The sequence below is a fragment of the Micromys minutus genome, assembly GCF_963924665.1.
Source record: "Micromys minutus genome assembly, chromosome: 1".
In the NCBI taxonomy this organism is placed as follows: Eukaryota; Metazoa; Chordata; class Mammalia; order Rodentia; family Muridae; genus Micromys; species Micromys minutus.
This window is the reverse complement of record NC_137969.1, coordinates 197,773,960-197,790,228: the sequence shown is the minus strand read 5'-3', so window position 1 is coordinate 197,790,228 and position 16,269 is coordinate 197,773,960. Positions and strand designations below refer to the sequence as shown.

The 16,269-nt window shown below is 39.9% G+C and overlaps 1 protein-coding gene across 1 annotated transcript in view; it reads right to left on the bottom strand.

Moving 5' to 3' along the window:
- Nucleotides 1-823: 823 nt before the first annotated feature.
- NUBPL (NUBP iron-sulfur cluster assembly factor, mitochondrial) overlaps nt 824-16,269 on the bottom strand; it is a 196,784-nt gene continuing 181,338 nt past the window's right edge. The window contains exons 9-11 of the mRNA XM_080939670.1: nt 9,859-9,979; nt 5,733-5,815; nt 824-1,012 (exon numbers count right to left, since the gene is read on the bottom strand). Of these exons, the coding sequence (XP_080795796.1) occupies nt 950-1,012; nt 5,733-5,815; nt 9,859-9,979 (267 nt within the window). The 3' untranslated portion in view covers nt 824-949. The remainder of the gene's footprint in view (nt 1,013-5,732; nt 5,816-9,858; nt 9,980-16,269) is intronic.

Below are 16,269 nucleotides of genomic sequence, written 5' to 3'. Positions count from 1 at the left end.
TAGAAAATACTTATCTTTTATAATTTTTATACTTATTATCTGTGGTGGTCTGAATAGGAATGGCCTCCATAGGCACATATCTTTGAATGTTTGGTCCTTAGGGAGTGGCACTATTTGAAAGGGATGAGGTGGTATGGCCTTGTTGGAGTAGGTGTGGCCCTGTTGGAGGAAGCGTGTCACTGGGGGTAGACTTTGGGGCTTCAAAAGCCCAAGTCAGGCCCAGTGTCTCTCTCTTCCTGCTGCCCGTTGATCTGGATGTAGCATTCTTGGTTCCTTCTCCTGTGCCATGTCTACCTGTGTGATGCCATGCTTCCTGCCGTGCTGACAATGGACTAAACCTCTGAAATGTTCACATGCCCCGATTAAATGCTTTCCTTTATAAGATCTGCCATGGTCACACAGTGTCTCCTCATAGTAATATAACACTGATAAAAGACATCATCAATGCCCTGACCCCATCCTGGAAATTCACATTTATCAGGTCTGGATAAGTCTGTGCACATGGAGTAGCAGTCCTTTTCATCAAGTATGTGTTTAAGACAGGACTACAGACAAGGACTACTGCCTGGTGGCAAGTGTTACATCTACATCGCATCCACATTTAGTAAGCCCTTTGAGTGATTTGGTTCAGCAGTTCTCTGCAGACCTGGGGCTGTGGCATCACCAAGTTACAGTTTCTTAAGAGATGGTTCAATGAAAGCAGTGGAGCTCAGACACCAGCTGTCAAGCCCCAAATCCAGAATCATCATAGATGGCCAGCACACAAACACCAACATTTTATTAGTGAGTTATAGGTTGACAAACCAAATCTGAAAATGAGACATTATTTCTTTAGAGATGAAAGAAAATGATCAGAATTGTCATTATTTTGGTGAGTTTTTACCACAATGCTCAGTTTTGACAGTTCATGATTATCAAATACCAGGACAATTTCCAGGGCACTTGGGAATCATTCTGGAGGTGATTTCAATCTTCTTACCACTTCTGAAGCAATGTTCAGATAAGCTTTGGCCTGGAAAAAAAAAAAAAAACAGACTCATTGTTTTATGTTTCTTAGCAGACACTGAATGAATCCTGAGAAATTCACCATAGATGCCCCCTGTATCTGATCAGAAAGCAGTAGACTGGGGTGTAGACAGTGAACGTAAGGCAGTGTACATTGTAAAGAGGCAAAAAGGTTTCTCATATTTGAGGGTAAGTGCTTAGCAGGTGACCTTCTGGAAATAAATAAAAAGAGTATCAGCAATTGCTGTGTTTCAAATTCGAATTCCGATGTCAGTACATTAACAACCTAGTCCAGTTTCAGAACATTTAAACTTCCTCCTCTGAGAAACCCTGAGTTAGATACTGTCAATTCTTGTCTGGCACAGAAAAGAGTTCCAGTTGAAAGACAGCTACTTCTTACTATCTGTGCTTTCTCTTTAGAAGGCATTTTCTTAAGTCTCCCTGAGACAATTTACAACAGCAGCACCAAGCACAAACCAGCTCTTCTCCAGGTGAATTTGGGTATTATACAAAAATTTCTGGTTCAAGTGTCACATGCCTCCTGTCTGGGATTCCCAGCACAAGGCATTGCTAGGACTGGATCCAAAGACACAGGCTAACACAGCACCCTTTGTTCTGGCTACAGTAATGACCATGAGATCTGAATTTAAAAAATTCTCTTAAACAAATGTAATAGTAACTGCCAATCTTATTCATAAACAGCAACTATGAAACTGCAAGACTCTATTTTTTTTTGAGGCAGGGATTCACCATGTAGTCTAGACTAGCCTTAAATTTATAATCCTCTTACCTCAACCTCTCAAGAGCTAAAATTTCAGCCTGTGTTACCATATTAGGATTTTGGAAAAGCACAAATTTTTAATCTAATATAGTTAAAATCATACTACCACTATTATTAAAAACTACCCAGCTTCCTATTTGCTAGTCATAGATCAAGGATAAAAACTATATTCACCTTCACTTTATACATGAGGTGACCATGGCCCAGAAAAGACTGTTTAAAACATGTCTACTTGGTAACAAGTTAGACTTTGAGTCAAAGTGACCAGCCTCCAATGCTGTACGCTACAGAGAGGTCCTGGCATCAGATTGCTGAATGACAAACATGTCAACATCTTCGTTTATGCCGGAGTCCCATCAGCTGAATCAACAATATCACGCATAATCATTTAGCTCTTACCTGTATTAGAGACACAAACAAGCCACAGTACAACTTCTGGGTGATTACAGAATAATTCAATTTCTCATACTCAGCCTTCACTCTTTAACCTTAGAGTGCCAGTGTAACACACTCAAGGTAATGGTTAGATTGGCATTTGCTGTGAAGCTCCCACTGTGCTGATTTTACCAGTTTTAATCTCTACAAAACTGTTGAGACTAAAATTTTTAAAGGCAATGCTGTATCATTTCAACAAATCCATTTTGGTCCCCATTGCATATTAAGCACTATGCTGGAAAATCTGTGAGATGCTATGATTTAGAAGAAGGCAGAACAGCTCATGGGAGAGAAGCTGGGGCTCTGGAGTTACACAGGCTGTTCCTGGAGTCTTTCTTTCATGTCTGATTAGCTGAGGGGCCTTGGGCTAGTTATGCATCCCTAGGCTGGTTCTCTAGGTGTAAAATGGCTGTGGAACCCACACACACTCTGAGGATTTGAGACGCCATGCAGAGTGCTGGTACAGAATGTATACTATTATGCCCAATACACCTGGTCAGGTGTGGTATCACACACCTGTAAGCCAACAGCTGGAGGGAGAAGCAGAAGAATCACAGGTTGCAGGTCATCCTCAGCTACAGTGAGTTCAAGGCCAGACTGAGCTACAACAATCTCTGTCCCCCAATTTCAAAAACAGAAGAAAGAAAAGAAGGAAGGAAGAAAGGAAGGGAGGGAAGAAGGAAGAAAGAAAGAAAGGAAAAGAGAAAAGAGAGAGGAAGGAGAGTTGGAAGGTAGGGAGAGAGAGCCATTCATATGAATGGGTCATATGAATGCTTTTGGAGGACATTTCCTCTCAAAGAATAATAAAACCACTGTTTCTTCCTTCATCTAACATTAAAGTACATGTATGTAAAAGATATAACTGAAATTTCTCAAGCTGTTAACCCTCTTCATTCATTAACTCAACTTTCCTGCCACAATTGCAGATCTGTCTAACTGGCCATTTAAAGGCACCTTGTCTATACTGAAACTATTAGAAGAGAACGTGGGGAAGACCTTAGAACACATAGGCACAGGGGAAATTTTCCTGAACAGAACACCAATGGCTTATGCTCTAAGGTCAAGAATCAACAGATGGGACCTCAGGAAACTACAAAGTTTCTGTAAGGCTAAGGACACTCTCAAGAAGACAAAAATGGCAGCCAACAGAGTGGGAAATCTTTACCAACCCCACATCAGATAGAGGACTAATATCCAAGGTATACAAAGAACTCAAGAAGCTAAACACCAGAGAACCAAACAACCCTATTAAAAATGGGGTACAGAGCTAAACAAAACGTTCTCAATTGAGGAATATCGAATGCAGAGAAGAGTTCAAGGAAGTGTTCGACAACCTTAGCCATCAGGGAAATGCAAACCAAAACAACCCTGAGATTCCATCTCACACCAGTCAGAATGACTAAGATCAAAAATTCAGATCACAGTAGATGCTGGTGAGGATGCGGAGAAAGAGGAACACTTCTCCACTGTTGGTGGGGCTGTAAACTGGTACAACCACTCTGGAAATCAGTCTGGCGGTACCTCAGAAAATTGGACATAGTATTACCTGAAGACCCAGTTATTCCACTTCTGGGCATATACCTTAGAGAAGCTCTAACATAGAACAAAGATACATGCACCACAATGTTCATAGCAGCTCTATTTATAATAGCCAGAAGCTGGAAAGAACCCAGATGTCCTTCAGTAGATGAATGGATTCAAAAATTGTGGTACATTTACACAATGGAGTACTACTCAGCTATGTGAAACAATGACTTTATGAAATTCTTAAGAGAATGGATGCATCTAGAGAATATCATTCTGAGTGAGGTAACCCAGTCACAAAAGAACAGACATAATATACAGTCACTGATAACTGGATACTAACCCCAGAAAGCTCTGAATACCCCAGAAACAACTCACAGACTATATGAAATTCAAAAAAAATGAAAAAGAAAAACCATTATGCTTAATCTTTACACACCAAGAAAACTTTGACTATTTCCAGGTTACATCTTGTTTTACATGTAATTTATGCTCATTGTAACTAGTAAGATTTTAATGCATACTATCAAACCTTTAAACACTCAAGTCCTTTCAAAAATGCATTCCTATACTTTTATGCAAAAATGCTTTTAAAATATGTACATTTATCTTTGTTTTTTTTAAAAATAAAGTTGTTCAATAAAAAAAGAAAAAAAAGCAACAACGAACAGGTAGAAATACTTTAAAATCTCAACTTAAAATTGAAATTACTAGTAAAAACTATTATTTGTAAGGAATCACCATAGAATACTTTTAAGTATTCTGCTTTTGGATGTCATTTTAATGTACATAATTTAAAAATCCTCATTTCAAACTTCATATTGAAAGTATACTTTGATAGTTGGGATTACCATATTTTAATATGAAAGCAATAAGGAGTTATGGTTTTGCTTATCTCAAAGCTCTTTAAAGAAAAATTGGAAAGTAAATTTAATACCGGAAAGGCATAGAAAAAGAAAACATTGATAAGCAATATACTGCATTTACTCAATGGTCCCACTGCAATAGCTGCACCCAATGTGCTGAAACTTGGGACAGGGAAAGATGCTCTGTGCCCACCAAAGGGTAAGTCTAGATGAATCGTTGTGTTTATTCACAACTCCAGATCAAATCTCCTCTCACTCTATTCATGGCTTAGTCAGGCTTGGTTCTTTTACTTCCGTGTTCACAGACGATAGAGGAGTGAGGAGGGATGATCAGGGTAGTTGTTAGGAGTGGACAGAATAGTCCCGTCCGCTAGGGCAGGGCTGGAGTGTAAGAACAAAGCTACTGGGAGACAGGGGTGTTGTGGAAGGTGTGCAGAAACTACACACACACACACACACACACACACACACACACACACACACACACACACACACACAGATGATAACTGGGCTTCCAAATTAAACAGCAAGACTGAGACTGAGCAGGAAAAAAATATGCATGTGACTTAATTTTATTTCTATTTTTTAGAAAACATTATAATAACACATTTTAATCTCTAAAATTTCCATACTTTGGCAACTTTGAAAACTTATCAGTTATATCTCTTATGATGTTGGCTAATGGTTTTTCATCTACTCCCCAGTTCTACTCACTAATATAAACAACAAAAATCCTATCCCTGCTGATTAGTAGTCCACAAACCCACTTTCTCATGTCAGGTTCCCTCCCCTCAGTAAGCATCTGAAGGTGTAACACTAATGTGACACACTCTTAACCAGTCAGGTGTTGTCAGGGGCAGGATAAATCCTTTAACTTCTCATTATGGGGTTTTCCCCAAGAAACCTGCTGGGAGGTCAGCTGTCTGTTCTTTGAACTGAGCGTCTGGTATCCACATTTGCATCCTAGCACACAGCATGATGAGTGACTTAAATCAAGGCAAGTCACTGTTGTCTACATGTTTGTCCTGTGCACTAGCAAACTCAACCTCATCTCCCATAGCTTCTGTATGTCATAAAGAGTACATCCCATAAAGAGAACAAAATCAAAAAATGGTACTTACCTCATCACTCCCAGGCTGAGAAAAGACAACTGGCTGACCCACGTCTGATGCTTCCCTTATGCTGAGGTGTAAGGGGACATCTCCTGCAGAAGGCCAGCAGAGAGCATTAGAGCCAGAGAAACTTATATGGGCACGGAGTTTCACTATTTCATCTCTGGAAAGAAAGAAAATCTCAACTAAGCTGAATTGTGTCTACCCACCTTCAATTTGATAAATGCCTAAAAGAGAAACTCAAATGTAATATAAGGTGAAAAAAAATCAAATCACACTCAGGGCAGTCGAGAGATTATGTGTGTGCCTATGTGTGTATAAGTGTGTGTGTGTGTGTGTGTGTGTGTGTGTGTGTATTTATGTGTAGGTGCAAGCTCTGGGGCAACCAACCATGAAATGAGGTATCTGATTTCCCTTGCTGAAGATCTCCAGGAGGCAAAGGCTAGCTCAGAGGGCATCTGTAAGCACTTCCCTGGAACAGCTGATATAGACATACTGTGTTTTACGCATGAAAAGGATAGATGAGGAAAGAACATTGAGGCAAAATGCCTAAAGACTCTTCATGGTGTTGCTGGATGAGTGAGTAAAGACAGCCGTTAAATAGTTAAGGGTCTGGAAAGATGCCTCAGCATGAAAGGTGCTTACATGCAAATCTCATGACCCAAGACTGATTCCCAGCACCTACATGGCATAAAGAGACAATCAACATTCAAGTTGTTCTCTGACCTCCACATATGTACCAAGGTACCTGCATGCATACACATGCACAATCATAGAAAAAGTGTAATAGAAACACTTAAAAAGTAAGCCAGATATGTATCCCAATGTTAACCTACTTTTGAGCCATCCTTTTTCTTACTATCTACTAGCCCATGTAACATGGCACATAAACTTGTGAGCTTGGTGTGCTCTTGGGAAGCACTGCCAGAAACCAGCCACGTGCTCTGACAATGCTGTACAGTAGGTGGGAGAACTTGAGAGCTGAGTGCTTTGAGCCAGTCTTCTGAAGGCTGAGAACTCAAACACAGTAAATGAAGTCTTAAGTATAACATCCTTGTTGTGCCTCAGAGCATTCTCAGAAGTACCCCAAACTCCTGCAGAGGCCACCAAAATGTGTGTTTAAATGTACGTTTTATGTCACACAGCACCCTGGCCATCAATATAAACAATGCAGAAGTTTATGTCACAGATATTGTAATTTATTACACCAGGCACGGCTGAAGGACAGGTATCAGCCAACTCTGTAGTTATATTTCTTTGTTAACCAGTTATTTTTATATTTTCAGTTATTACAAAATAGGTTTCACTATAACATTTTCACACATGTATATTGCTATGTTCTGCTCATGCCATCTTTACTCTCTTAAATATTCAAGATCTTGGTCATCAGCTTGACTATATCTGTAACCAGCTAAAACCCAAGCAGCTGGACACACATGTGAGGTCTGCCTGACTGGATCATGTGAGGGGGGAAGACCCATCCTAAATCTGGCCATGCGTTCTGCTAGCAGCCCACATAAAAGGACACAGAGGCAGGAAACTTCAGCTTTTTGCCTGTTTCCCTTCATTCTTGCTGGCAAGCTCATCTATTCTGTTCCTGAAGAATTACTTTGCTGGTATTAAAACCTACCTCTTCAGGATTCCAGTATAGACTAAAGACAAGCTTAGACATCCAAACTCGTGAATTGAACAACTACTGAATTCTTAGCCTTTTGGTATAGGTTGAAAGAGAGCCATTGCAAGACCAGGCAGACTATAAGCTATTCTAATAAAGTATACACATTCCTTCCCTCCCTCCCTTCTTCCCCCTCTCTCCCTCCCTTACCCTGCCCACCCCCTCTCTCCTGTACCTTTAGAGAATCATGACAAATATAATACCCAACAACCAAATTACAAAATATAAGATTATGTCAATAGCCATTTAAGGGTTAGCTTTGCAGCCAATTTGGTGTTCCTTCTACAGACCAATGTAAAACTACAGGCGATTCTCTCAGGGCAGACAAGGTAAATGTTACACAGAGTGTTTAGAAACCCACAAAGATTTTTATCTTGATTTATGAATATCAAGGAAACCTGAATGGCTTCTTTTCTGCTGCAGAAATGGAGTAAAGAGGCCAACTCCGAATTTCACACAATCACCTGCTGACATGGTGTTTGCCCTCCAGAGAGTCATAATGTTACATGCAGACACAGAAGACCATGGAACAGCCTGGGAGGTGAGCACCTTAGAAGAGTCAGGGCGCATCTCAGACGCTGGGCGGCCTTTTCTCTGTGATGGTGCGAGACAACTACTATGTATCAACTTGGTTCATATGGGTAATGGTGGAAAGAACCACTGCAGGCAGAGGGATGCCTCAGTCCGTAAAGACACTTGCCTGAGTTCAATTTCAGGAACTTACACCATGGGAGGAGAATATCAACTCCTAGAAGTTGTTCTCTGACCTCCACATGCACTCATGGTACATGTACCACACCCCTTCACCCCAACACACACACACACAAATATTTAAAATATAATTATTTTCTAAGAAAAAATTTCAAGAGCTGTTTTAGGAATAAGCAACCCAACAGTTCATATAGGAATGGGGGCAGGGATGTTAAACAGAGTACCTTAGCTAAGAGAGAGCTCTTCTGGTTTCAGTCCCTCATCCCTAGTCCCAACCTCTTGTTCTAGTCCATGGGACTTGCTGGATTCCCTACTACATTAGGTAGACCAGTAGGACTCTAAGTAACCTGTCCTGTAGCGGTGTTGAGATCTCATCTCTAGCAGGGTCCGGTGTTCACTACTTCTGACGGGATTTAGGTCATCATACATTTGTGAGTCACTGCTTAAGAAACAGTCTTCCAGTCTACAAGAGGCTTCAGCATCTAATAAATGACTTACAAAACTGTCCCACTTGTTCTAAGTTATGGAATTAAACCACCAGCATAATTCAATAATCCCATTGTAATTACACATTTACTTTATTATATAAGGGAAAGTCAATCTGTTATGTTATAATGTAGATTTGGAAAACTGAACTTTCTAGGTTAGTTCAGTCAAAAACAGTTTCAGAATATAATTAGTGGATATAATTACAGTAATGTATCAAAATATATCATTAGCATTCACCTGGTATTATAGTTGCTGCCACAGAGCGATGAATAATAACAAAATAATACAGTTAGCATTAACTTTCAGAAATGTATTATAATAGAGAATGTTTGAAATTCTTTCATCTCTAAAGGATCTTAATTTTCAACTGTCTCTAGCTAGTAACACCTGTCTTTACCCAGAACAGAAACTCATTCACAATTAAAGTAGAAAAACATATTAGCTTAAACATCCAGAGCTTGCTTGTGGGTTTTCTTTGAAAATGCATGTTTTACTCAAAATCTGTTTACTTTATTTTTCACTTATCACATGATTTTCATTCTCTTCCTAAACTACTCAAATCTTTGATTTAGTGCTAGAAACAATATATACAATAAAAATTCACCAGGCTGGAGAAATGGCTCAGTTATGAGCACTGATTGCTCTTTCAAAGATCCCGAGTTCAAATCCCAGCAACCACATGGTGGCTCACAACCATCTGTAATGAGATCTGATGCCCTCTTCAGGTGTGTCTGAAGACAGCTACAGTATACTTATATATAGTAAATAAATAAAATTAAAAAAACTCATGTGCCATATATCATAGAAATGGTAACCATGTATCACAGTAAAACAGGAGGAGATGCTGTGCAGCTGAAAGGCTGACAAGCAAAGAGCCTCATGAAGGTGTTTACACACGGCCCAAGCACCCAGTTAGGGCGAGCATGTCCAGGAACCCGACTTATACAGTAATGTCTATGTCCAACATTGAAACCAAGCTAACAACCATCTTTTAAAACATAGCTTTAATCCATGGTACTCAGACTACATCTGTCTCCTCAAACTGATTGGTAGGCTGTTTTCATCTGTCACAGAGATTATATCATAGCCTACAGAAAAAAACATATTCCCAGATGCCCAAGAGAGCTTAATACATACAATGGCACTAACTAACACTTTAAAGACACAAAGCTCCAAGCAACCACTCACCCTTACCTCCATTACTTCACTGCCATTTCCCCCCTGCAATTTGCCCCGTGAAGGAGAATTCTAAAGTCTTACCTAGAACATCAAGATCAAGGGTCTGTGCTAGTTTTCTTGCACCATCAGCACCAAAAATATGAGTTTTGTGTTTACATTTTGGACACTGGAAGACACTCATGTTTTGGACAAGACCAAGAACCTAGAATAATACAAACACATTGAAATTGAAATAAAATTACAGCACATCACAGTATATGATTTTAACAATTTTTACTGAGTACCTACTGGTTTGTGATACAAAGGTGAATAAGGCAGGGTTCTTGATTCTCATGGAACTCAGAAGCTAGTGAGAGATGAGGATAGTAACTAATGTAGTGATAAATGTAGTAATGAAAAGGGATACATGGAAACTAGAATGCTTGGCTTGGGAAGAAAGAGAACCTTTGTGTTACTCAGAGACAACCAACCGTTCCTTCAGGGTGTGCACAGGAAACCTGAACAGGCAGTGAAGCCTGCAACATGACACAGTCGGAAGCCGGAGCACAGCCAAGGCAGCAAAAATGTAGCAAGCTAGACCTGTTTGGTAACTGAGTGGCCTGGTCAGAAGGGACTGGTAAGAAAGGTCAGGTTTGATAGTGTTATGCTAGGAAAATTGAGTCTGATGGTGTTATGCTTTGAACATTCAGTCTTCCAGAGGCTCTTGTACTGAAAGCTCAATGCCCAGCTGCTGCTATTTTGGGAGGTGTTGGCAACCACCCAACCACAAGGAGCTGAGCAACTGTGAGCTGGACCGTCAGAGCTGTGAACCAAATTAAATCATTCCTTTTCATTCTTCTGGGTGTCTCACTCTCAGCAATGAGAGCAGCAACCAATCAGAAGACAAGACAATTAATGCTCACCAGACACAAGAAGCGCAAAGACTTCTGAAGCTGAAAAGAGGTGCTGTGAAAACGTAGCTCTGACAACAATACACTGAAGAACAGAATGGAGGACAAAAGTCTTACCATGGCAGCTTACACACGGCTCTTTTAAGTCATGTCCTAGAATAAGTGCTTGGAAGGTGTTACTTTCTTCACATAAGAACACTGTTAAGTGGGTGTTTTCTCATCCCCATTCTGCAGTGGAGAAAACTGAAGCTAGCAAAGATTCACGTCAGCTCTTACTGCTGCTATTTGAGTACGATTTTAACATTCTACCTACAGTTCCCATCTCTTTTTCTCAGTTTCCCTGGCTTTAGGCATAAATCAGATCTTTAAGAAATATTATTATTCAACAGTACCATTGCATAAGCAGATGACAGGCTCTGCAAATATGTGCATCCATGTGCCTTTCAATCTCACATTCATACAGACTGAAACGGTGGCTCTCGTGTGGAAGAGCACAGGGCGCACTGTGAAAACAGAGATAACACGGAGATAACCCCGTCTGTGCCACCCTATCTGCTCCACCATAAGATCATCACTATAGGGATTAGTACACCATTCGCATCTTAAATGAAGAACAGCACTCACATCCCACAACTCTGAGACAGAAAGGTGCTGACATCTAATATTTTTCCTGAAGGGAGGAGCAGAGGAGATGAAGGCCATCCTCACTCATGGAAATGAAGACAAACAGCGACGGGGTCTTGTGGAGCACAGCTTTTCACAGCATCTTGTACACACACCCTTTAGCTGATACAAAGTATCAAAAAGTAAAGCATACCATGCTTTGGTAATTCAATGTGTCACCTCCAGAAAGCTAGGAGAAAACATAGCTTAGTATCACAGGCTTTAGTTTTGTTTTGTTTTTTTTTTTAATTGACTTTGAGTATACAATTGCCTGGGAACTCTAACTGCTAATTATGTTAAATGTCATGTATACCCTGACTTAAACATAAAATAATTACTCAATAAAAGAGAACACACACACACACACACACACACACACACACACACACACACACACACGCCACTTAAGAAAGTGAAAAATCTAGGTATGCTATATTTTAACTTAGATGAGGAAAAGTATTCTTACCCTGGAAGCTCTCAGCCCCCATGGCATAGAGGTGTGATATGAGTGTGCCTGCGTTTATGTGATTCATTTCTCATGAGCCAACTGTCCTCTGTGGACTACAGAAATACCCCAGACACATTCTGTGCAGACTACATAAATGTCACAGTCATAAAATATACTAATATAACCAAATAGCATTTAATGTGCACTTACACACAGTAACTGGGCTAGACCCAAGGGAGAGCATGCAGTGGGGTGAGCAGAGCATTAAAGCTCACATTGTAACTGAAGAAATGAATTGAACAAAAAAATTGTCCTGGAAGTATAGAGTGTTATGAGAGAACAGAGTGGAGAAGATTTAATCTACTCCAGAATCATAGAGGACTTTTTAGAGGAAAAATCTGACCTCAAGTTATAGAAAAGCCAGGCAAAAACAAAGAAAGAAACAGAAATATTTACTCCTGAGTAAGAAGTCCATGTCTCCTATTAGAAGCTGCAAGTCCATGTGAGACCTCAGTAGGCTAGGAGTACAAGATGGAGCTGGAGTGGGAGGGTTTTGACAGAAAAGGCCTCTATGCCTATACTCAGAGTAATTTTATTTAGTGCTTTTAAAACAACATGACTATATGGGAAAATACGTTTGTCTTATCTGTTTGTTTTTCTTAAACAAACAAATTTAGGACTATGTGCTTCAAAATCAATAATGTGGGAGGTTAAGCATTGGTCTAAAATATATCCAGTTCTCTCTCTGGGCACAAGGTAGGGATTTTCGCTTCTGTCCAATCATGTGAATTCATAAATACCCATGTGCAGAAATACTCATGTCACAGTCAAGAATTAGGGACAGACTCCCCATTCAGTCGTCTTTGTCTTGGTGTTCAGAAAGTGGCTGTTAGAACCGATGGCATCGTTAAGTATGATTCAGAGAAAACAGCCGTATATCGAGAGAGAAGTCAACTGTTGACTGAAACCACCAACATAATTAACACATAAAACCCACCTGCCTTAGCTGACACAAAAAATAATTTCCATTTCTAGAATTTTTTTATGATTTATGTAGTATCATTTTATATTCTATAGTGAGAATAACAATACTATAACACACATGCGCTAAAAATATGAACACACATATATAAAGCATAAATACGCATTGGTTATATAAACTACCATTATTGACTAAGATGCAAATCACAAAAGTGAAATGAAAAAGAAAACAAAACATTGAGGGCCAACAACACTTTCTCTTGTTCTGTCTTCCAGCCTAAGTGTAAATGCTTAACACTGCTTGTTCACCTGAGAAAGCTACTGCACTTCACTGAGAAAGAATGCTACCCACTTACTTCTTTGATTCAATATTAACAGCCAACAACAGCAGCAAAGCTGGCTATAAGCCAGCACAGAGCCCAGAATACCCTATACATGAATGTCATTGCTTTATCACAGAAACGACATAGTGTTTCCATGTTAACTGGTGACTACATGGAAACTAGCGTATCTTAGCCCACCATTTGCACTGTACAAATACTAACTTCATGCAGACCAGAAGCTAAATGTGAAAAACAAAACAACACTTTAAGGAGTACACTTGCAATCTTGGAAGCAGACACAGACACCAGAGATAAGCTTAAGTGTTATTATTAAATAGAACTTTAATAATATTAAGGAACAAGCAGATGTCATTTAAGGAAAGGGAGACTATGGAGCAGGACATGCCTTCTACAACACAAGATTTGTGATAGACTTCCTACTGGGAGACATAAGAAACCAATATATTCAGACAGCATGATGAAAACCAGGGAAGAGCATTGTGGCTGCTTTATCAAGGAGACAGCCAAAGCACCTAAGCAGACAGAAACCAGCACCAGCATGAATGAAAGAAAACTATGTGACCCAACAAATCAGACACATTCTTATATGTACTTGCTGTACAGTGAGTCAAGGAATGGCAGCCAGTCAATCACCTAAAATGAATTTTGCGATTACGACTCCTGCACACTGTTCATAAAGACAAGCACTGTGTGACCCCAGTCACAGAAAGATCACAGACAGACCAGACTCCAGCTTTAGAAGCTGGGTTTCCATGGGGGTGTGGGCAGGAAGCTCCGGGTTGCTAGAAATTTTCAGTTTACTTTGAAGTGTTAGATCTACTGCTCAACATCTTTCATGCTTGAGCTGTCACCCTGCCCTCCTCCCAGCTCTGATGAGCACCATTTTATTCCCTACCGCTGTGAGTTCAGCACTCTTAGATTTTGCATATAACTGAAATCATGAAGTATTTGTCTTTCTGTGCCTGGCTTATTTCACTTTAAATGATATCCTCCAGATTTATCTATACTGTTGAAACAACTCAATTTTTAAAGGCTAAACACTATTCCACTAAGTATATAAACAATGTTCTTTATTTCCTCAGCTATGATGGCCATTTACAATGTCCCGTAGCTTGGCTTCTGTGAATGATACTGTAAAGAACCTGAGAGTGCATACACGTGTATGGCCTGCCTACTTTACTTCCTGAGGATGTATACAGAGTAGTGGGGATGCTGGGTCATGTGGCTTAACTCTTTAACTGAAAAATAATTTTAAAGTGTGAAGAGACAGCTCCACAGTTAAGACTGTGTTCTGCTCCTACAGAGGACTGGAGTGTGGATCACAACTCCTTTGTCAATTGCTTGTAGTTTACAGCTTACACTTGCCTGTAACTCCAGCTCACATGCCCTCTCTGGACCCCATAAAAACCCTTATGTGTGTATGCCATCCCAACACATATACACATAATTAAAAACAAAAGTTTAATTAATTAAGTCAGCTCTATACAATCCCAGAAAGCTATAGTAATTGACATTTCCACAAGCCACGTGCATGAAGACCCTTTCTCTACATCTCTCAAGTCTGTCTTTATCTGTTGTAGAGCATCCTCCCTAACAGGGTGTTCCTTGCATGTCTGACAACTAGTGATGTTGAACATTTGTATACACAATGGGCACTTGTATGCCTTTTTGCACATTTTTCCTTGCAATGGGGTTTTAGGATTTTTATGTATTTTGGATAGTAGCCTCTTATGCTGGTTTTTGTCAAGCTCACACAAACATAGACACTTGGGAAGAAAGAATCGTACTAGAGAAAAATGCCTCCATAAGATTAGCCTGCAGGCAAGTCTGTGGGGCATTTTCTGGATTAAGGAATGGTGTGAGAAGGTCTAGCTGGCTGGGGGTAGTGCCAGCCTTCGCAGGTAGTCCTGAGTTGTATAAAAGATCAAACTAAGCAAAGCAGTATGCAGCATTCCTCTGCAGTTTTGCTTCTGTTACTGCCTCCAGGTTCCTGCCCTGACTTCCATGATGGCCTGTGATGAGGAAGGTGTGAGATGAAATAAACCCTTTCCCCAGTTGCTTTGAACATATTTTACCGTAGCATTGGAAATGCTAACTTTGATGCCCTTGTCACAGACACGGAAGATACGTTTACCATTTCATAGGTTTTCTTCTGTCCTGTCAATTGCTTTCTTACTTGTGTGGTCTGTCCATTTCTGTATCCGTTTCTTCCAGAAAGTTTCTGTCCAGAGCAAGGTCACAGGAGAGCTTTGCTCAGTTTATAGTTTCACAACATATATTTATGCTTTCAGACTGGCTAAAGTTGGCTTTTGTATAGAGTGTGATCTAATTTAATTCTTTTCATGTGGATACCCAGTTGTCCCTAGACCATCTATTGATGAAACTGTCCCACCCTCTCTCATTGCATATTTTCAACATTTTGGTTTAAAAATTCATGATCAAATGTATATATTTACTTCAGAGCATTTAGTTGTCCTGATTTTTTTTAAGTCAAACAGTAAGTATGCTCATCATATAAAAATTACCTAAGTTTTTTATTTACAATTGTGCCTTTCAGGTAGGCATGTTACAAAGTTGTCATCAACAAAGGAGGTAATCATGGGGATGGCTCTGAGCTCAACTATCTAGAATTCCAGCTCGTGGGGACCAGTGCCCTGGTGCAAGTAATCCCACCCTTTCCTGACATGCTCACAACTAAACACTTTCTAAGTGGATCATGAAAAGAATGGTAATAAAACATTAGGAATAAATGACTAAGATGATGATCCACGGACTAGCAAAACCACCATCTGCTTTACATAGAAATTGTCTATAAAACACAGGCGGTACAAACTCCAGGAAAGAACTGTCTCCTGCTCTTACCTAACACTGCAGTGCAGACCTGACTTCTAACCCCAGAGAAGCTCCAAGATGATAGCTTTACACAACCTATCAGGAGTAGCCACTAGTCACCTGTGGCTACTGAACACTGGCAATGGGAGAACCTGCAGGGAATGAAATCCAGGCTGCCAATGAGTCAGTCAGAAGGGAAAAATAATTCTCTAACTTGTTCTTAAGTTGTTAACTTTTAAGGTTTTTAATTAAAATACACACAAATATAAGTACACTAGTTAGAAGTGCCATCTATATATACTTGTAGAGTAAATACACTCATGTTACCAAGGTT